Here is a 23,607-nt window from a genome sequence, read left to right as displayed (position 1 = left end):
CCAAATGCCCAAGCCCTATCTAAATTCTTCCTTGCTGAACCCTGTATTATCTCTGATAGTGATGTAGCTCTACCCCAAATCACCCCCAGCGTCATTCCCACACTTCCAGTACAACCCTGGATGTTCAAGGTGCTAGTAGTGTTGCATTAAACAAAAACGGTCAATACCAGAATCACGCTTCTCGGAGGTCTCACTGCACCCGAATGGGTTCCTCACTGGTTCCCCACTGGTTCCCTGTACCAAGTCTCAAGTTCTGCCCACTTCACACTCTGAGTGACTGAAGAACTGCCCATTACCAGCCCCTTCCTGAATTGCCTCCTTCACCCCTGACTTCATTCTTGTAGGTAATCACCGCCATGAGGTATGGAAAAAGGTCCCGCAGGGCTGTACTCCACTCAGCTTTCAGGTCTGACTCTGGCACCCAATCCTCTCTTCAAGGAAACCCTAACCTACTGTCTCAGGGATTGTCCAACACTCAGTAAAACCTCCATCTTTTAATTTACCCTCAGTTAATTGGCTCTAAGGAGGCTGACAACAGCCAAGTATAAAACACCCAACCCCAGGGCACCACCTGGCGTGTGAAATTGTGGATGCTATAACTTTTCATTCATGCAAAGTAATCGTGGATACCTCAGAAAAGATTGCAAGCTTGTTAGCGAGGGATAGGTTACACACTGCAATGAAACCTCATTCCCCATTAACTTCCACTGGAGTGAACGTTTGCCTGTGAATTGCAGCCCAGAGTAAGTGGTGAGAGTCTCTAGCTGGGGACACGCTGCTACTTTACATCTATCAGATTCTATGATTGCTGAGTGGACATTTAAAGTCAGCTGATCGTAGTGTCCTGCATTTCCTATGGCATTCCTGCTGGAAGGCAGCAGGGACAGTAAACTGCCTGAGGGCACAGCCTTGTGATCCTGCCAGTGTATTAATGAAACAGATACCTGCTGTGACATACCAGGGTATAATCCAGACTAATGAGCAGCTGTGTCATCCCTGCCCTGCAACCTTGGGAGCCTTACAATGCCTTGCTGAAGTAGCTCCCACCTGGGCTGCTCAACAGCCTGCCAGCCACACCCTGAGTGTTTGTGTGTAACTGCAGCCTGCCAGCCACACTTGGGTTACACTCTGGCTCTCATCAGCCTTGGTTATATTGCAAGGTGACCCCAACACTCACCCAGTCTCAATAGAGGACATACATTTCTGGGGGGGGGGGGGGGGGGAGGGGGGAATGTATGTCCTGTACTGCCCAGCTGTCTCCTGGACAGTACAAGTTATATTAGGTCTTTTATTTCTTTAAAAGGAGTAATATGCACACAACTTGCCACCCCAGAATGGAATTTCCCAGACACCTCAATTTAAAAACACACTGGATTAGATAAAACAACAAAACAAAGAAATAGATTTTAAGCGAGTACAAGTAACGAGGCATAAAAGTCAGAAATGGTTACAAAAATAAAGATAAAATGCTACTGATGCCTAACTTAAAGCCATGTTAAATTCAAAGCAAAGTTTTCTCATTGCATACTTGCAGCAGTCTTACTGACCAAACTTCTTAGGTCAGGATCCCTCCCCCAATCTAATGGCTGCTTCCTTTGTCCCTTCTGGTGCAGTGAATCAAGGGGCAGAGAGAGAGAGGGGGCTCTCTTGGGGTGTCTGCCCATTTTTTATTGTCCTCTCCCCCCTTTGAGAAGCATTTCCAGCTGGGAGCAAGGTGGGCAGTCGGTGTAGAAGAGAACTCCATGCTTTTTCTTTGCTAAAATGTAGATTTTTTTGCCCTTGCCCCCTTTCCCATCAAAGAATGGCCACTAAGCAGGCAACGGTCCATCAGCTTTGTTTACACCTGGATGAGGTGTCAACTTGCCCTTTGTCTTTGAAGAACTGGTTTAGTGGCTTCCCAGACTTCTCTGGAAAACATACTTCTAGTCATGATCTCAGCTTATGTTTATAACTTCACATATAATGCTGCTACATGCATTTTGCCATAATATTATTGATCAGCAAATTTTGAGTTTTTAAATGATACCTCACAAGACATGCCTTGTACAAAAAATATTACAATAGTATGTAAGGTGTGAACACAGTCACACGGTCACACCTGCCTGTCTCTAATTTGTCTCCAGACAAGCAAATCTAACAAAAGCTCTATCAGCATGTATGGAACAAAGTCAACAGGCTTGTATCTTCTTTAGAATCCACACTTACTGGGAAAAAAAAGTGCATTCAGGTGGTCCTCCACATGCAAAGCTGGTTTTAAGTAAGCTTTTACACCTGGGCTTTTACACCATGTAAGAAATTCCAGACTCTGGGAATGTCCCTCTACTCCCCCTAGTCTCATTCCTGCCCCTCACAGCTCTATTGTGGTGGGGTGAGCCTAGCCAGCCACCTTGTCTCCACCCTTCTGCCACCCCCAAGAGGGGCCACACACCTGTGGGGGGATGAGCACAGCCAGAAATCCTGCCGCACTCACCCAAGTGCTTCCATTTAGTTGCCACACTGTACTGATTCCCCATAATATGTGCTCCTGCTCGGTTGTGGGGAGAGCCCAGCCAGGCCCCACAAGGAGACACCCACTCACTAATCTGTGATATGGGGGGCACAGCCAGCCCTGCTTCACCTGCAAGAAGCCACTAGCCCTTCCTCTTCTGGCTCAGGCTGTTGCTGCTCTGTGCTTACTCCACTCCCCCAATGCCTCCCAGGCTGCCCACCAAGCATGCTCCTGCATATAGAATTGGGGTGTGTGGAGTGGGGAGAGAGTTTAGAGCTCAGCTAGGCCCTCAGCCCCCAGGCCCCTAAGGAGTCCACTCACCCAAGGAAAAGCTTCTTTGCGTGTGGTGGTGGAGGGAGGGAAGTAGTCACACTTATTTGAGTCCTGCCTCTGCTGCTGTTGCCCTTTCTGCCTCTGTTATGATCCTGGTAAAAAACTTACTTGAGCCACGGCACCTAATTGTTTGAGCTCTGGCACCTTTTTCATTACAAATTAAGCACTGGGGAGGGGCATGGGATGGTGGCCTCTGTGGTTGATTGGTTGGATAGAAGGTACAGTATTAGCCTATTGGCTCTCAGGTACCCAAAAGAGGGCTTGTAAGCACTTTGCCCTGCTCAAAGGCTTATTCTGCACTGAGAAGAAAAGCTCCCCCTCTTTGGGATTAGAAAAGGACTGGGGTTTTTGGTCCTTGCTGTTGGCTCATGCTAGTTACCTTGTTGGGGCTGAGAAGGAATTTTTCCCTCACTGCCAAAATGGACTGGGCAAGGTGGGATTTTTCAGTGTTCTGTAGGTAGCCCAAGGATGCAGTGGGTAGGTTAGCTTGCAGGTCAGTTTGTTGCAACTTGGCAGGCACCCAGTGCAGGTGCTTGTTCAATAAAGGGTCTAGTTCACTGATAAACCAGAATTGGAAGCAGATTAGAAAAAGGTATTTCCTAGAGACGGTGGGTAATGTGGTTGGGGCTTCTAACACCTGGTACGGTGAAGAGACAACCATGTCTTGTCTTCCCTCTTAACTCTCATATGAAGAGAGGGCAATAGGATCTCAGCAACAGTGCTGCAACCAACATCCCAAAAGAAGGGTAGCGGCTGACAGCAGCCCTCCACCAGGTGGAATGGATTACAAAAGAAGGATAGTCTGTGCTGGACAGCTCACAGTTACTTAATAAAGTCATGGCTTTTTAAAACCACATTCTTGTTGTCTTGTCTTTTTTCCTGTGGGGTCAGGGACAAATTGTTGAGAAACAAAAAAGATTTTCCCTTCCAACACTCCTCACGTACATGAATGCATCACCACTGTAGCACTCCTAGGAGCAGATCCTCAGCTAACAGAATGGGTTTCATGACAACAAATTTCTGCTGGGTCACTAGTTACTTTTTTTTTTTTTTTTTTTTTTAAATGTGAGAAGCTGGCATACCATAGATTAACCTTGAATGTAGGCCTCAACTCTTTGCTGAATTAAATTAGAAGAAACCTGTTACAATAGTCAGAGAGAGTGAGCGATTTGAATATGAAAAATAAATCCTAATGCTTATAATCATGTAATGGAAACCAACTGCTATAACTAAAAATTGTTCCTTGTCTTTCTTTTTTCTTTCTTTTGTTTGAAATACTAATTCAATATCACCTTTTTATGGAGGTGGAATCAAGAGAATAAGACATTTCATGACAAAAGTTACTTCAACAGATGTCGTCTCCAGGACCACCTTTATCATTTAATAATGATCAAGAAGTCAATGACCTAAATGATGGAACTTTCTCTGGACTCACACATCATGGGAAATTAGAAATGGGAACAGTCTACAACTTCATCTAGCCCACACCTCTCGTAGTTAACGTAGCACTGTCTCTAAAAAACCCTAAATTTAAATACTTCAATTACACCTTAAAATCTACTGAACACAGGCAAAAATAATCTGGACTGAAAAACGTGGAATACAAGGCCCAACCCATCAGCATCTCCATAAAGTTAGTAACAATGACATAATTTATCTGGTGGCAGATAATTTAGTTCCTACTGCCTGCATAATAAACTTTGATTATCCATAAAGCTATTTGTCCAGAAAGGCGGTCAAGTTGCTGCATTTACCTTGAGCAATGTCATCCTGTCTCTGCAGACTTGGTCGTTCAGACTTGTTCACCTGTTGGGGTGGCTCTCTTTCCTGATGCTTGTAGTACTTCCCTTCATTAAACACCTGTGGCAGGTTAGCTGTGTGTACCTGTCGGAGCTGCTCATAGTCACTCAGAGCAGCGGTCAAATCCCAGTTTTTGCCTGCCAAAAGGTGGAAGGTAATATTCTGTTAGCAGTTTATAGCTATGTCTGATATGACTAACAAAACTGCCATTCATTTTAGGGACGTGGCTCATATAGTTGAAAATGAATATAACTCGGAATAAAACATTAGAGAATGAATAGATATTTTTCTTTTAAAAACAACAATAATTGGGGAACCAACAAACCATGTGCACTTCAGAAGATACACAGATAGATATGATCACTTCACCAGCTGCTGAATATTGCACTCTTTTTGTTTATGTTGTCTATCTAGTTAAGGCCTGATCCCACAAATAACACTCAGCCCTCTTACTGCAATTATTTTGTTTCCAGGATAAGGCCTTTAGACCATAGTCCTTAGGGAGCAACTTGTCCACAAAGTGCCTACCATCATTTAGGGTTACTCAACCTCTCTCTCTCTCATTTGGTATATAAACCCATCCATTGTATCACATATGGCACATTGTCCATTTATTCAATATACTTTATGGTCAAAGAAAGTCACATTTAAAGGAGGCTTTTGTATATATTTTGCTATGTAAACTAGTACAATTTCTGCTGAAGGAAGTGAAAGATCACATACTGAGTATGATTTAATTAAGAGCTAACACTATTTATTTAAAACATCTGTTAAATTTTTGTTAACTTTAATTTCATGGATCAACTCCAATAAAAGCCTCTTACCCATCCCCAACTCAGTTATCATTATGAACTTTAAACTGTTTTGTCTTAATTTGATATTGTTAACTGGAACTGCTCAGATATTCAAATGAGTCCTTAACCGTGGAAAAGAACACATCTGCCTTTTATCATTCTATTCTTTGATGTACGACTAATAAAACAATTGCAACAATAAAATGTTAATTATAACATCAGTCTTAATTGTTCAGATCTACATCAGACTTTTGTTCTCTATATTACTTTAAGGAAAGCCATTTTAAAACACTCACTGCCCATACTATCACAAGGATTTAAAAAAAAAAGATCAGCCAGCATTTTAATTATCAAACATGCAACAAAAGCTACTTCAGCAAAACCAGTTCCTTAAACAGAAATTCTCTCTTCCTTTTTACGCAACAGAGCAGGGCGTAAACAAACTTGATCAGTCCAGAGCATAGGGTTTTGTTAATTCCAATAAGAACTAGTGTGCAAAATCAACAGCATACATTATATGTGCCTTACGAGTGACTAGTTATGCAGTGCGTCTTTCACATGCCATAAGCAAAGCAAACATGCTTATATTAAGCCCTAACAATCAGGCAGTTTTTTTTTCTAAGACTGTCCCAATGGGGCCAAAGTGGTGTTTTTGCCACACAGTTAAAAGTTTAGCACTCAATTGTATTTCTTGAAATGTAAAACACACTCAGCGTTGCTAACCCTCGCCATTGGAAAATAATGAGTCAGACCCCCCAAAATCATGAGGATTCTTTTTTAAATAAATGTGGCTTCTCTTTATTTCTCTTCTAGTTTCTGAGCCTTGAAGGTGCTCTCAGGTCACACATCTTGTTGACAGTGGGGACCCCAGCAGCCCAGCTGAAAAAAAAAAATAATAAAAAATCCTGACATTCGAGAGTTCTCTTGCGAGATCATGAGTCAGGCTTACTTTTACTTAGAAATCATGTCTCTTCTGATTAATCTGAGAGAGTTGGCAGGGCTGCACATTACAAACAGCATTCTAGCCCTGCATTCCTAGCATATCCCAAACTCCTGATGAAGTTAGCAGGAGTGTGGAAGGAATGCAGGAGCCAACCTATTTTCCTAATAATCTCTTCTCAAGGCCTCTGAAGGTCTGCTTTTACACTATGACAGAATCCGATCACCTTCTTTGGGAGTTTTGCCACAATAAATGCGGAGTGTGGTCTTTGGGACTTGCTCAAAGTGCACTGCATTGTAATTCTGAATTGTGTAGAGTTACGCTCTATCTACTGCAGACTTGGAATTACAGAAAAAAAAAATCACTTACAAAGAAGTAACTCGTTTCTTTCTTTTCAAATCTCCTCAGTACACCTGGACATCTGTAGCTGCTTCCCACATGAGACAGCCAGTCAGCAGCAAAACATGACATCTTAAAGCAGCTCTGACACAGGCAAAGATCATTAGTTTATTTTTTTTTCTATTTCCTGCAGTCCCTAGGCATCTGAATGCAGGCAAATCCTCAACCAAGAGTGTGTGCCAAGAGGCCCTCCAGATCAATGAAGTGGTGATTCAGGATCTTAGCCAGCCTCAATGGCTGGCATAGGCTTTTTCAATCACTCCTTCAGCATATAAATCCTTCCCACAAATCCACCCCAGGGCAGCTGTGTAACTGCACTCCCTCTGTGTGGGAACTGCAATAATGTTCCATAAGCCACCCTGTAGTAGTGATTGAATCGAGAAAAAAGTACTGACCATAATCAACACAATAATCTCTCTCACTGCCTTGGTCTAAAAGAGACTTTCTTCTTTTCAATTGCCTTTTTCCTGCCAGAAAAATACAATAATAAATGTTCTACTTTCCCTGTCACCCATGAACAAAAGCAGAAAGCCAGAAGTGACAAAAAGGAAGAAGTAGGAGAGCATGAGAGAGGATGTGGGAGAAAATGAGCCAGAGATGTAGATGAGAGTGAGGTTATGTACAGTTTTGAAGGTAAGAAGTGGGAATTTGAATGTAATGCGATAACGGGCAGGTAAATGCAAAAAGATCCAGTGAGAAGGGTAATCTGATTGGAACAGCAGTAAAGGACTGTAGCAGTAGTGGACAGACAGAGGCCAAAGACGTTACAACATCAAGACGAGACAAAAGATTTTTGCAGTGGGGATAATAAGGAAAGAGGATCAATTTTGATCATGTTAAAGAGGATCATGCTGTAGGATTAATCAAGAAACCAAGCGGGACTGATGGAGAGACAAGAGTTAAAGGACTTGTCTGTAATGCAAAATTTTATCCTCCTCATTCTCTTTGAGACTTAACCCTTATAATTTGAGAGCTAATGGCTTTTTTTCCTTCTCACTTCAGCAACGTCTAATTGCTATTAGCTGACATGATACCGATCTTGATATCTGGTCTACACTGACTGCTAAGACATGACAAAATGTTATGTTTGAAAAAGACGGTAGACAAACCTGCATGCAAGTGTGATCTTGGGAGATATACGAGGCTATTAGCTGTTAATGGACGTAGACAAGGGAGACGGTGAAGAGGGAAGAACTCCATTTTGTGGAGAAATAGGGTGTAATGGTGGGGAACATCCAGGAGATGCCTGAGACAGAAAAGGAGATGAGAGAGTGAAGAGAGGAATGGAGCTTGAGGGTCAGGTATTAGATTTGGAAATCATCCATATGCAGATGGTAACAGAAGCCAGAGGAGCAGATGAGACCCGGAGACTAAGGACGAAACACTGAGGGATACTAATGGAGATGGATCCGATGAAGTGAGCTGTAGCTCATGAAAGCTTATGCTCAAATAAATTGGTTAGTCTCTAAGGTGCCACAAGTACTCCTTTTCTTTTTGCGAATACAGACTAACATGGCTGTTACTCTGAAACCTGTAATGGAGATGGGAGAATGAGATGTAATTTAAGGTGGTGCTGAAGGGGAAGTAAAGAGAGGAGAAACGAGAGTGATCAGTAGCGTCAAAGGCAATAGATATTCTTGAAATCTAAGTTCCCTTTTTATTTAGCTCTGAGAGAGTTCATTAGTCACCTTGGTGAGGGAGAAAGATTAGAGGGGATCAAAGAGCATGTTTAATGATTTTCCACACAAAAGTAAAGGGAGAGTTGTTGGAGAGGTAGGAGCATTAACAGTATTTTCTCCATTAGAAACAATATAATTTAGGGTATACAGTGTACTACTGTAGTTCAGATTTTGATGAATAAATCCATACCGATTGGTGTGGACTTCCAAGCACTTGATAAAACTTGAAAGACTGCTTTGTCATCTCAGACAAAAGAACTGATGTTATAACTGAGAGTATAAAAACAAACTATTTCAAATTAGTCTTTTTGGATAGTTTCCAGATGCTGCTCATGTTACTTGTTTACACCACCTATTAATCTGGTTTTTGAAATGGACTGACATCATGGAAGTCCTTTATTTAGGCTACTCTTACGAAAAGCATTCTGACACTGAATGATGCATAGTCTTGAATAGCTGGCTTTTATGGAAGCAGTGGAGGACACTGTGCAAAGAATACAATTGTGTGGGACAAAACACTGGCACTTCAGCGCGAAAGCTGGTGTGTTATTTAACAGTAACTCCGCAAAGTTCTATCACAGTTCTATTAATAGCAGTTCATCAGATACAGCAGCACGTAAGTGTATCTTGAACATGAAGGATGTAGGGGTGTCAGCTTAAGCAACACTCCATGAAAAAATATGCACTGAGCTTGTGACAGTTGCAGATGAGCTGTAATCATTAACACGAACTTGCAAATAATCTAATTTTGGATTTCTGTGACACAGCTGAATGTGTCAGAATGTGTCACAAATGGCCAAAAAGTTTTTCTAAAGCCTATAGGGGAGGAAAACCACTTCTGGGTATCCTTGTTTCAGCAAATGAGACATAGAATTTGTAAGACCAGTGATGTGTTCCCACAATGTTAACAGAGGGCTCCCTCAAAATATGTTTCTGTGCCAGCCAGCAACACATAAGACATTCTCTGGACAGAATACTCTTCCCCATCAAAAATTTCAATCAGTTCCACGCTGTACCTCACCCCTGCTTCACAATCCTATTAACACTTCTGCTATAGCCCCCCTCGATGAGGAAACTGAGGTACAGACATGCACTCACTGTTTTATTGTTTTGTATAATTGGTACTCTCCTGATCCAGCACAAAAGAGTACATGTGGGTTAACAGCTGCAGAACTGCTTTGTGCCCCTGAGAGAGGTAAACTGTAACCAGAAGCTTCACACTGTTAGGGGGATGTTTAAGTACCAGAGAGTCTGAAGGGTCAGTGCTGCACTGAGGGGGGCTAAGCAGCTGGACAATGGGTTCCAATACTCATAGAGGTTGCCAGATAGGAGGTCTGTGCCCTGAAGGTGTGGTTAGAAGCCCTGAGATTGGGGCAAGGTCTGACTCTGTTCAGGCTCCAGAAGCTTGAAACACCCTAGGGACCTAGAACACAGAGGCTTGGATTTCCCTCATAGTAGTCCTAATGGGTGGCTAAGAATGGATCTGTGACAGAGCTCATATTAAAAATCATAGGATTGTTTCAGCAAGGTCACTCTGTCCCTCTTATTGTATCTTCAGTTCCCTGAATCACAGCTTCTCTAAACAAATGCCAAGCAGACATGTTGCCCAAACACTAAAAATCTTATCGTACTTTACTGAACTCAGGCCTATTACTATTGTATGCTTTAGATTTGAAAGACAAACAGTTTAAATCCATCTCAACAATCAAATGTAGTGAATCATTTTAGTATACTAAATTTAATTAAGTTTTACGACTTGCAAAGTTGGGTGAGAAATGAATTATCTTGGTCAAGAGAAATAATGCTATTACGGAACTATTATTGAGAAAACACCTGCATGCGATACCTGCGTCAGCAGGTGTAAAAGTTAACAGGACTGAAAGGTGTGGGTTATAAAACCATTGGGGAGATTACTGCAACTTTACTACCATTCGTAAAGTTTGTTTATTTCTGTGCCTTTGCTTACTTAACAGTTAGGGGTTTGAATTCCCAAACAGTTCAGTAAAGATTAGGCGCCAACAGTCACTGGATTCATATACAAGCGTCCATGGTTGCCAGGAGACAGAACTGGTGTTTGTTAGAGAGGAGTATATGGAAAAATGCAACAAATAAAGCAGAGTATAGGATAGAAAATATACTCTGACAAAAATTTGTTTCTGAATTAATTAGTGTCAGATAGCAGGCACATAGATCAAAGGGAAAATTAAAAATAAAGCCAGGTACAGGTGTAGGCAAGAATGTCTCTCCTAAATAACACAGTCTGAATGAAATAACAGGAAGCTCTGTCAATCAGAGTAAAAACAGAAGGCAGAGATAAAGCAATATATAATTACACAATAGAAAGGAAATCCCCTTAAGGTGGATTAGTAAAGCAAGGTAGTGTCTGAGTAGCTTACTTGTATTGTGTTAGGAAAGAGTCTGGTAATGTATAGTATTTTATCACAATATGTAGAGATGAATAAACTGGGCAAAATAAAATAAAATCCCAACTAATGCCCAAGACTAGAACCAAGGCCAAACTGACTCTGAATTCTGAGGTTGGAAAAACTTTGCTTAGCTATTTTTCTAAATCCATTTAAAATTAAAAACTACATTGTGCATGTTGTGTGTGCATGTGTTGTGTGAGAGATCCTCTAACCCTGTTTGGAACGACTGGTCCTCTTCCAGTAAGAAGGAAAATTTCTTAAAAAACCCCAAGCACTTTTCCTCTATTGGCATTTGTCCCCATGCTGATGTTTCCAAAGGAGGAACAAAGTTGGGCTCAAGATCTACCCCAGGTGTATTTCAGATATGGCTGTCGAGTAATCACAGTTTACTCATGGGATTAAATAAAAAAAATTAATCATGAATTAAAATTAATCACACTTAATCAGTTTTAATTGCACTGTTAAACAACAGAACATCAATTGAAATTTATTAAATATTTTGGATGTTTTTCTACATTTTCATATGTACTGTATTGTGATGTAACTGAAATCAAAGTGTATTTTATTTTTGATTACGAATATTTGCACTGTAAAAAGGATAAACAAAAGAAAGTATTTTTCAATTCACCTCATACAAGTACTGTAGTGCAATCCCTTTATCATGAAAGTGCAACTTACAAATGTAGATAGTTTGTTACATAACTGTATTCAAAAACAAAACAATGTAAAACTTTAAGTCTACAAGTCCACTCAGTCCTACTTTTTGTTCAGCCAATCGCTAAGACAAACAAGTTTGTTTACATTTGCAGGAGATCATGCTGCCTGCTTCTTGTTTACAATGTTACCTGAAAGTGAGAACAGGCATTTGTATGGCTGGCACTGCAAGGTATTTACGTGCCAGATAAGCTAAACGTTTGTATGCTTCTTCATTCTTCAGCAACCATTCCAGAGGACATGCATCCATGCTGACGACGCTTGTTAAAAAAAATATTAAAATTTGTGACTGAACTCCTTAGGGGAGAATTGTATGTCCCCTGCATACAATTCTGTTTTACCTGCATTCTGCTATATATAGTTATAGTGTAACACACACACCTCTGGGGTGTGGTGTTCTGTCCCATCTAGTGGCACCGAGACCATTTAGAGAGAGTTAAATGAGTCTGGTCTACAGCCTTAGCTAAGAGCCCATTGGCTCTTAGCTCATGCTGCAGAGGCTTATGCAGTAAGCTCCAAAGGTCCACAGTTCAATCCCACTGGCCAACGACCAGCGTCATGTTGGTGTTACAATAGCACTCTCAGATGATGACCCAGCACATGTTAATTTTAAGAACACTTTCACTGCAGATTTCACAAAATGCAAGGTTTAAGAATCTGCCGTGCCTTCCAAAATCGGAGAGGGACAAGGTGTGGAGCATGCTTTCAGAAGACTTAAGAGCAACACTCTTAACAACACTTAAAAGAGCAACTACAGAACCCGAACCACCAAAAAAGAAAATCAACCTTCTACTGGTGGCATCTGACTCAGATAATGAAAATGAACATGCATCAGTTTGCACTGCTTTGGAATGTTATTGAGCAGAACGTGTCATCAGCATGGATGCATGTCCTCTGGGATGGTGGTTGAAGCATGAAGGGACATGAATTTTTAGTGTATCTGGCACGTAAATATTTTGCAATGTCGGCTATGAACAGTGCCGTGAGAACACCTTTTATCACTTTCAGGTGACATTGTAAACAAGAAGCAGGCAGCATGATCTCCTGCAAACGTAAACAAACTTGTCTGTCTGAGCAATTGGCTGAACAAAAAGTAGGATTCAGTGGACTTGCAGGTTCTAAAATTTTACATTGTTTTATTTTTGAATGCAGCTTTTTTTGTACATAATTCTATATTTGTAAGTTCAACTTTCATGATAAAGAGATTGCACTACAGTACTTATATTAGGTAAATTGAAAAATACTATTTCTTTTGTTTTTTTACAGTGCAAATACTTGTAATCAAAAATAAATACAAAGTGAGCACTGTACACTTTGTATTCTGGGTTGTAATCGAAATCAATCTATTTGAAAATGTAGAAAAACATCCAAAAATATTTAAATAAATGGTATTCTATTATTAACAGCACGATTAATCACAATTAATTTTTTTAATTGCTTGACAGCCCTAATTTCAGGTGATTAAAGCTGTCTGCCCTCAGAGGCTGGGCTTTTACTGTTTCTTCTTCTAGGCCCCTTCCGGATCTCTCAAGGAGTGGGCTGGTGTTCAAGAATGAATTTCCCAAAAATCTCATCCCTTGGGACCAACTCAACCTGGATGGGAGGTCCCACTAGATCCACCCCTTCCTACTGCATGGGATCCACATGGGCAATAGGTCTATAGTTCCACTGGAGGACACAGCTGGGAATATCCCAGAAGAGAACCTAGGGCAGGTCTGCTTCAGAAGTGTTAACAATGAGGAGGGGCCTGGCTCTGAAGGCCCCTTATCGTACTCCCAGAGTCAGTGGTGTCTATGCTGGGTCCAGGTCACTCCTCTCTCAGACAAAAAGGAAGGAGAGGGGGAGGAGGTTCTTAGGCTTTGCATTCAGGAACGGTTGCTGCTGCTGTAGGCTCCAAGCACATAGGTATGATCTTCACCTGGTATGCTGCCTTTCCAGTATCACTCCCCTCAGAGTGATGGCTTCTCTGGTTGAATGGGATTACGGTGACCTCAGTGAGAATGGGGTTGAGGTGACCTCAGATGGACCTCAGTGAAGGACCCTCACCACCACCCCCGCCTCTCCAGTGAAACACTAGATAAGAGGAGTGGAGCAGGAGAAACAGATCTTGATCTTTATCCTTGGCATTTTCTGACTTTCTGAGCAGCACTAGCCATGGCAGGATCTCAAAAGGGAAAGTGTAGCTTGGGGAAAGCACCCCAAAAGACAAATGCAGCCTTGGGACACAACTGGGAATTAGATGGTAAATTACTAAGCCAAACTGCTAGTCGAAAATGTGAAATAAAATGTTGGAATTTTCCTCAGAAAAGCTCTGCAGGAGGGAAATTTGGGATAAGCTGCCCACCTGCCACTGTGGAAGTAGAAACAAACTGGAGGGCACTCCAGTAGGTGGGACATTCTCCTGTTACCAGTGACTGACGGGGTTTGGTTCTGCTCCCAGCTACAAACGGTCTGAAGTATTCATTATAACAGGTCTATGCACTTCGGCGTGATGAAAAACGTACAGTACTTACATAATGATTTCCCCCTAGTCTGAACTAGAATAAATTGTGCTAATAGAAAAGTCAGAGGTTTGCCCATTTTCTATTTTAAAATACCACCACCACTACCTTGGATTTTACATTAAATATTCCCTAATGCAGATGACTTAAAATCCAATCAAACTAAATACTGTAGATTTTAAAAAAATTATAAACTGTGGCTGCACTCTTGGAAGAGTTCCAATGTGACCTTTGACACAGCCTTGATTTGCTTCTTCTAATAAAAATATTTCTAGCTCACTCTGCATTTTAACGAGCTTGTCAGCTTGCAGAGGTGAAATGGAAAAGCAGTAAAGTTTTGCACTTTGACATTTAAAGCTTTGCTTTAGGAACCGTACATATCACAACCTTTGGGGGAAAAAGCACACTCATTCTTCAGAAATGCAGTCCTAAGCTTTTCAGTGGTTACCACTGCAGCTTTCCCTTATTATTCTGAAATATAAAAATAGCCCACATATAAAGAATGTAAAATATTTATCCACTTCATTTGTCATGTATTATTCCCCCTGGAGAAATTTCAGAATGGATTGTGTTGTAAGGAGAGGCGGAGAGAGACAAACACCTACAGACTTCCTAACAGTATAGCATGTGAGTAGCCCCATTCAAGTCAATGAAACTTTTCACATGCTTAAAAGTTAAGCACAGGCCTTTCTGGATCAGAGCCAGTGTTCTAGCTCTGGAGATGTTGCATGCAAGGCTGTACACATATGTAATTAATAATTATAATATCTCGCTCTTATATAGCACTCTTCATCCAGCAGGCAGTGTATGTTGGGCGGGAGGGACGCGAAGAATGGAGGGGAACATGAATGACAGGGGTTCAACTGCAGCAATATTTTTAGTTAGGTGTTCCCCCATCGCTAAAGTAGCTCACTATGGCTATTATGAGTAATGAATTCATTGTATTTTCACTTCTTAAAAGAGCTAGTATACAATTACCCAGACAAGACTGGGGACCCTTATTTTTAATTAGCAACAATAGGAATAATGCAACTATAAAATCACACACACAGCTTTCAAAATTCAGCCTACTCCAAAACGTTGAAGAGGGCACTTGAAAGGTCACTAACAATACTTGATTTAGTTGTAAACACCACACTGCAGAGTATGTAATTTGAGATGCAGAATTGGGGAAGATCTAAGTAATACTGACTACAGTGGAGGCAGATTTGTAACAACATCCATGCAGAATTTCAACAAAGGAAATTAAAAAGTAGAGCAGGAAATTTTGGCTAAAACTATGTAGGATGAAAGTATATAAAGAAAAGGTCACAGAGGGGTGAGAAGAAATTATTTAACAAATTACAGAATTATACTGTCTGCACTAGTTGAGTGAGTACTATTTACTACAGGTGGTAATAAAAGAGACCCAGTATGAATGAACATGAAGTTTCAAAAAAGCAGTAAAGAAGCATATGCAAAGTGCTACACATCACATAGAGAAGACAGCTAGGAACTGATTACAGAATGAAGTGCATGAGAGTATAACAATAATACACACAGGAGCATAAAGAGAAAAGGACATCAAACAAGAGGCTAAGCCAAAACGTATTTCAGGCCTACAAGGAACAAAAAGATCAGAGGAAGAGATTGTCACGTTGGAAAACAATGCTTATACAAAGAGAAATTGGGGGGGGAGGCAATATAGCAATACAACTAAAATTGGCACAGAATTTGCTTTTTAATTTGTTCTCTAATTAGAGTTAGAACAAAAGGTAAAACTGGGGATTCAAATTTTTGGGTGAATTCCTAGAGCTTTCATCATAGAATATCAGGGTTGGAAGGGACCTCAGGTGGTCACCTAGTCCAACCCCTGCTCAAAGCAGGAACAATCCCCGACTAAATCATCCCAGCCAGGGCTTTGTCAAGCCTGACCTTAAAAACTTCTAGGGAAGGAGATTCCACCACCTCACTAGGTAACGCATTCCAGTGTTTCACCACCCTCATAGTGAAAAAGTTTTTTCTAATATCCAACCTAAATCTCCCCCATTGCAACTTGAGACCATTACTCCTTGTTCTGTCATCTGCTACCACTGAGAACAGTCTAGAGCCTTCCTCTTTGGAACCCCCTTTCAGGTAGTTGAAAGCAGCTATCAAATCCCCCCTCATTCTTCTCTTCTGAAGACTAAACATCCCCAGTTCCCTCAGCCTCTCCTCATAAGTCATGTGTTCCAGTCCCCTAATCATTTTTGTTGCCCTCTGCTGGATTCTTTCTAATTTTTCCACATCTTTCTTGTAGTGTGGGGCCCAAAACTGGACACAGTACTCCAGATGAGGCCTCACCAATGTCGAATAGAGGGGAACAATCATGTCCCTCGATCTGCTGGCAATGCCCCCACATATACATCCCAAAATGCTACTGGCCTTCTTGGCAACAAGGGCACCCTGTTGACTCATATCCAACTTCTCGTCCACTGTAACCCCTAGGTCCTTTTCTGCAGAACTGCTGCCGAACCATTCGGTCCCTAGTCTGTAGCGGTGCATTGGATTCTTCCGTCCTAAGTGCAGGACTCTGCACTTGTCCTTGTTGAACCTCATCACGAGACAATCTTCAATTAAAGATTAATCTTTAATTCTTGGAGACTCCAGGACCGTCCTGGAGGCTTGGTAAAACACAGGCTGTCGTAGCATTTCACAGTTCTTTTAAAGGTATCGTTCAAACTGGACAGCAGTGAGTGGAGCCTATCCAGCTTCCATTTTGGGAAAGGGGAGCAGGGAATGACAGAATCTTTGTTTAAATATTTTTGTCTTTGTTTATATTTGTATATTTAATAGATGAGTGCTTAGATCCCATTTCTGCAATGAGTTCAGAGTGAGCATCCACCTGCACAGAGCCCCCTAAAGTCAACAGGGCTTTTCAGGGCAGAAGGATCTGCTTGCACAGAGCTCATTGCAGGGCTGGGGCCTAAGAGAGCTAAAATTTAGATAATTATGTGAATACTGTCGCTGTAGGAAATGTTTCACATATTCTCATGACCTAACAAAGAATTCTGGAAAAAACTAAACCATGTGAAAGGCCATCATATTTAAGTCTGAGGTTATTTTAAAAAGATATACTGTAGGGAGCAGAAACACAACCCCCCTTTTCCCCTTCCCCACCCCCACCAGTGCATTAGAGTCCACAAGCTATATGCTATTGATATGGACCCTTAGTTATTAAACTCTTTGGTCCATATTTTTGTTTGTGAAAAACCGCACTGTAAAATCTTACACTCCCAGTGTGTGTTACAATAAATCACAACAACCATGTCAAGATGCCAGAAATAAATCATTGCAAAAAGCAAACAAGCCCCCTCAGCTCTTCCCCTGCAATATCCGTAATGGTCCTGCTGTCAGGTAAAACTCATCACAGTTCTACACCATCGCAAACATTTTAATTCCTGCAAAACGTATAGTAGCAACATCTCCTGTGAGAAACCAACATGTGATGTCACTCTGTATATTAAGAAATCCACTGAATGACAACTGTCCCCATAAATATCTGTAAAACCTCAGCATGCTGCAATATCTAATCAATAAAACAGACACAGGCATTTAGGGCAGAAAACTTTTGGTTCATCTAATTCTCCCCTTTAAGAATGACAAGCCCACCTGAAAGAAGGTATAACCACAGAGATTTATGGGTCACCAGCTAGCTATCCAGCCTGAATGCCTTCAGAATTATGTTTGGTAAGCCATACAGTATATCTTTAAAAATAGTTAAATAGCTGCCCCTGGAACCTGAACGACTATAAAGGTTCTTGTGTCAGCCATCACCTTAGATTTTGAGCACCTTCCTAGAATTAAAAACAAAACAATATCAATCTACTTGCCAAGCAGGTAGGAGTAAGTTATGTGGTTAGATTGTTGGGTGTTGGGTGTGTATATGCCTGCATGCATGTAAGAGGAACTGCATATGTATAAAAGGAAAGTCAAGACAAAGAGCTGAATTTTACATTTTTTTCTGAACATGGCAAGTCCTACTGAGGCCTGAGAAAGTTTCATAGCCTAGGTCCAGCTGTAAGAGTTCTGTTTCCTGCACCCATGAATCTTCTTCTAAGTCACCAGCTGGATGCCAGGAGAATGTAGCTGTTATGGGAAGTCACAGTCACAGAGGACAAGAGGGGAACTCCCAGATAGAAAAGAACAATCCCATGAATAGTTGCTGATATTAAGGTAATGACTATGAACTGGACTCTGTATTCATTGCAGAGCCAATGCAGGAATGCAGTGCACCAGGCTGAAGGGTCCATGGCAATCTCTTTTGCTAAACAATGTTTTGTACCAGTTGAGGTTTTTCAGGGCGACTTCATTGCTAGGTAAAATTACTTGGCCATTGATTGATTTAACCAAAGGCAAATGCCCTCAGTAGTGGGGGATGTTACAGGAGAGAGAAGTTCTTTGAAGTTCTTCCCTCCTATCAGCATCACCTTAGTCCTGCCTGTTTCCAACCTTAGCCAGCTGCTCTCCATCCAGATGCAAGGCACTGAGAAAGATAAGGCTTGGTGTTATTTACAGATGATGTTGTAGAGCTGAATGTTATCTTTGTACTACTGGTACTTCAGCTATTAGTGTCAATAGTTCTCTGAAGATCTTGTTGATGTTGATTAATATGGGAGGGAGGACTGTGATTTGAGAGATTCTGTGGGTTGAGGAACAGTTGTCCAGAACTTACCATCTGAGTTCAGTATTCACAGACTTAAGACAAGAAGGTACATGATGATCATTTTCTCTGACCACCAGAATATCAGAGAGCATTGAATTCACCCAGTGATTCTAGTATCTAGCCCAAGAACTTTGTCTAAACTAAAGCACCTTTTAATGAAAGACATTCAAGCCTTATTTTAAAGGTTCCAAGGGATGGTGTATTTACCACACCTTTGGTAATGCCCATGGTTAATTACCCTCAATTTTAAAATGTGTGTCATGTTTCCAGTTTGAACTTTGAAGACATTAACTTCCAGCCAGTAGAGCTTATTATGCCTTTGTCTGCTAGATTAAAGAGGCCTTTAGTATCAGATATCTCCCCCATCTAAGTAAATATACACCGTGATCAAATCACCTCTTAACTTTCTCTTTGATAAATTAAATAAATTGCACTCCTTTAGTCTCTCATTGTAGGTGATGTTTCCCAGACCTTGAATCATCCTTTTAGCTCATTGTAGGATGTGAGCCTTTTCAGGCCACTTCCATTCACTCTCTGACTACCATTTGGGATTCCCCCCCACCCCGTAAGATTGTTTAGAAAAGGTAGGTTAGGCACTGGGTGGCAGCTAGTGAAATCACTAGTGTCTGTGATTGTTTCCTCCATTGCATGTTTTAAGGAAGGAGATAGGTTCCCTTTGTGTTGCTAGGAACCTGGAATGTTTTCTCTGCTCTTTTATCACTTCAAGTACTATCCTGCTTAAGGGCATATTTCTGCCCTTTTATTCTTTATCTTAATGCTGCTTTTGCTGAGTTGATTTAATTGTTGATGTCGTAAGGAGACGAGATCTGGCATTATACCTTTACAATACTGTAAGGGAGACTTTGTAAACCCAATATTCCATCCAGATGATATTTAAAATGATTATAGTAATATAGCAGGGTTATAAATAAATACAAAAAATTGAGAAAAAAAGGCCAAAAATGTCCTTTCCACAGCAAGAGCTGTATTATTTCTTATGTTTATTGCTAGCACTGATCATTCTAAAAGCTATTTTACTACATGAGAGTATTTATTGAATCTAGGCGTTATATAGGAAAAGCTACCTAGCACCAGGAAAATATTCAGAGAAATGACAAGTATTTAGCGTCTGGCTCTCAAGGTTGTTGATAGATTATTAATTTTCATCACTGCAAAGTGCCTCTCATTTTGTTCCACTGAGCCAATGCATCATTCACATCAATATGTCAAAAAAACACTTGACACTCTTTAAAGGATAGACAAGTCAGAAATTGCCAGTTTCCCTCACTTTTTACTAACTAGCTGCCAATAAATAAAGCAATCCCCAAGTTCAGTTGAAATGCCATCATTTCTTCCCATTGGTATCCATATATTAACAAAAACATTCATATGTATAAGACATGAGATTCTATATCAGCTGTATTCTTGGCATGATGGTTAGATGAAAAACTGAGTTAAAATCAGAGCCTGAGTTTAAAAGTAAGATTTATTTTCACTCCTTGATTTTCAAGTTAAAAAAAATCAGTTCAATATCACAACTGTTCTTTGAAAATTCTATTAGAATGGATTAATTGAAAGTCATTCAAATTTGCACTGGCAAGGTGCAGGGGATCTTTCTGGTCCCTGTAGAACAAGGAGTTTACTTCAGTTCAGCTTCCTTCTCCCCTTGCATTGATGTCTATTATGAGGACTAGTGGCTGTCTGAGAGAAGAAACTGCCCCTAGGAAGTCAAGTTTTCACACTCGGGGTCATAGGACTGTTCCCAAGCTCAGGCCAGGTGTGGGGGGTTGTGTTTCTCCCTTTCTATTACTTATACTACCTTGTTTTTTAATTCTACTTAGACACACTTTTTTTTTTTTGAAGAAAGCACCAACTAATTGCATCTGTGATGAGTTTCTGCTGGGTAATCCACTTGATTGCATGCATTTTCAGAATTAGAAATCCAATCTCTTGGTGGATTATATTGGTGGTGAACAGAACATATTTTGAGTAAGCTATATACCAAGTCGCAGGTGGATGACAATTATTTTAAGCAGCTGATGAAATGTTACATGGACAGATGGCTTAGCAGAAAAGCACTGTCATCTGTTTTTGTAGATCAACATGCTCTTTTCATTTAAAATATATCTTTTGAAATGCTGGGGTTTTGTTTTTAATTTTTTTTTTTTTTTTTTTACTGTTAGGCGAGCTCCTTCATGAATCTAAACATGGATTATGTTAATCTGCACCCAGCACTGACTGGCAACAAAACACTTTCATTTAAGGAAAAAAATTACAGTCTCCTTAAAAGAGTAGCTGGTGAGGCCCCAAAAGACTCTTGTTGGTGTGCTTAGAGCTGTCATCAATATTTTAGAGTCCAAGAGATAACTTCACTACTGCTGTAAGTGAATGCAGCTCCAAGTGAAGCCAGTGGGGAATTTGTCCCCAAGTATGTGAATTCCATAAAGCATCCAGCTTCCACTGGATATATGGGAAGTCAGTATCATGATAATGCACCTCATCCCAGGTCTATCGCCTCACCTCCAATGAGCCACATGCTTACTTTTTATTTGCATTTTGCTTCATAGTAACTGTGACATTGTGTCCCTTTTGTGTTCAGTACTCTGTGTCAGTGGCTCATCAGGCCTGACATAGAGACTACACCTAACACACTGCTGTCATAATCTGTATTTAAAAGGTGTCATGGAAAACAAATAACTCACGGATCATTAATATTCTTGCAGGATATATGTACAGGATGTGGTCAAAGAGTTATGGACACCTACTAGAATTATGTTCTTAAAACGTGTTTCGCAAGTAACACATAAGCCCAGCTTGCTCTAGAAAATGGAATGTGTATTTGCTTGGCTGACCAGTCTGGTCAGACACACAGACAATGAAGGTGCACTTACACAAAAGGTAAACAAAGCCATCAAGCTAACAAGGGGCAGAGGTAACAATTCAACTATCACCAGCTGGGGAGAAATCAGCAAAAAGTCTTCACTAGACCACATGGCATCTCTTCCCAGAAGGAGAAGAACTTTCAATGGTTTATGGGACTATAAAGATAGACGGTCTGATGCTCTAATAATGAGGAATTGAATAAACTGATTACATACAATACTATTGCATTATAAAAGTGTATCAAATAAGGTCTTTTATGACTGCTAATGACTTATTGGTGATTGTAAAATGTCTGTATTAACAATAATGAGGAATCATGAATAATCACGGACATGATGCTTTAAAATCTGTGACCAAACAAAGGGAGACAGTTTATCTCCCAGACAGGAGAGAAGGCAGCTATCTACTTGTCTCCAGTGAAATTAAGCAAAGTGTGACCAAAACCAACTGCAGCCTCATTTACATATGAATTAGCACGGGGATGGGAAGTCCACAGGAAGGGAAGAACAGCATGAAGTTATTCTGTGTGTGGAAACAAAACAGTGAATTTGGGAAAATATAAGGGAAAGGGAAGAAGAAATCTTGGCTTACATCACTAGACCAAAACCAGGGACCATAAGAGCTCTTGCCAGCTGAGGAAGATTGATCCTTCAACCAAGTGGGTTGAAATCTCTGGGAACAGAACATCATTTTCTCAACAATCTTGAACAAAGATCATAAATTATTGAAGTTAGGTCATAGCCATTAGAAAGCATATTTTTACTTTTGTTTGTTTGTAACCCTTTCTATTATTATTCCTTCTACTTGGTATCACTTAACTTATGTCCTTTTGTTATACAATGGTTACAAGTTTTTACAGTAAACCAACCCAGTGTTGTGTTTGAATTGAAGTGATTAACTACAACAAACTACTGTGTTTTTGCCTTTTTAAAGCCGCAATGGACTTTATTACTTCTCTGAGTGTTCCATAAGAGGGCTGGACACATCAGGGCAGATGGTTTGGGGAAATTTGGGACTGAGGTTGTGTTGGAATCATTTGGTTACTATTAACTTTAGTAGATAGAGAGAGCCTGGAGCACTGGGCCTGGTGCAAGACCTGAGGTCTAAACCAGAGGCCATGAACCAAAGTTTGGCCATGAATCAAAGCACATGCTTACAAGTTCACTGTCTGGTACATAAACTTGGCAAAGTTGTTGCTAGTATTGCTAAAACATACACTCCTAAAAAGTACTAGGCACTAGATATTTACATAAATATATTTCAAAAGCCGACTACAGATACTTTGTACTAGATTGGGGTGTAAGATGGTTTGACAAAGTAATGAATGGGGATGTTTTGGCTGAGATGTTAGGAATCAGATACAAGAGGAGGTAACAAAAAGATGTCAGGAAATATAAGGTGGTACGTAAGTGGTTTATCCCAGTTGTTTGTCTCAGTCTATAAATCATAGAAGAAGATTAGGGTTGGAAGAGACCTCAGGAGGTCATCTAGTCCCACCCCCTGCTCAAAGCAGGACCAACCCCAACTAAAACATCCCAGCCAGGGCTTTGTCGAGCCGGCGCTAAGGATGGAGTTTCCACCACCTCCATAGGTAACCCATTCCCATGTTTCACCACCCTCCTAGTGAAATAATTTTTCCTAATATCCGACCTAGACCTCCCACACTGCAACTTGAGACCATTGCTCCTTGTTCTGTCATCTGCTACCACTGAGAACAGCCTAGATCCATCCTCTTTGGAATCCCCCTTCAGGTAGTTGAAGGCCGCTATCAAATCCCCCCTCACTTTTCTGCAGACTAAATAAGACCAGTTTCCTCAGCCTTGCCTAGTAAGTCATGTGCCCTAGCCCCCTAATCATTTTCATTGCCCTCTGCTAGACTCTCTCCAATTTGTCCACATCCTTTCTGTAGTGGGGGCCCCAAAACTGGATGCAATACTGCAGATGTAGCCTCACTCAGTGCTGAATA

General features: G+C 40.8%; 1 protein-coding gene across 5 annotated transcripts in view; it reads right to left on the bottom strand.

Moving 5' to 3' along the window:
- The window catches only part of OTUD7A (OTU deubiquitinase 7A), a 259,935-nt gene that overhangs the window by 85,636 nt on the left and 150,692 nt on the right, over positions 1-23,607 (bottom strand). For all 5 annotated transcript variants that reach the window (XM_048867961.2, XM_048867960.2, XM_048867964.2 and 2 more), the window contains one exon: positions 4,576-4,758. In XM_048867961.2, the coding sequence (XP_048723918.1) occupies positions 4,576-4,758 (183 nt within the window). The remainder of the gene's footprint in view (positions 1-4,575; positions 4,759-23,607) is intronic.

The sequence above is a fragment of the Caretta caretta genome, chromosome 10 (genome assembly GCF_965140235.1).
Source record: "Caretta caretta isolate rCarCar2 chromosome 10, rCarCar1.hap1, whole genome shotgun sequence".
NCBI lineage: Eukaryota > Metazoa > Chordata > Testudines > Cheloniidae > Caretta > Caretta caretta.
This window is presented reverse-complemented; position numbering and strand designations above follow the sequence as displayed.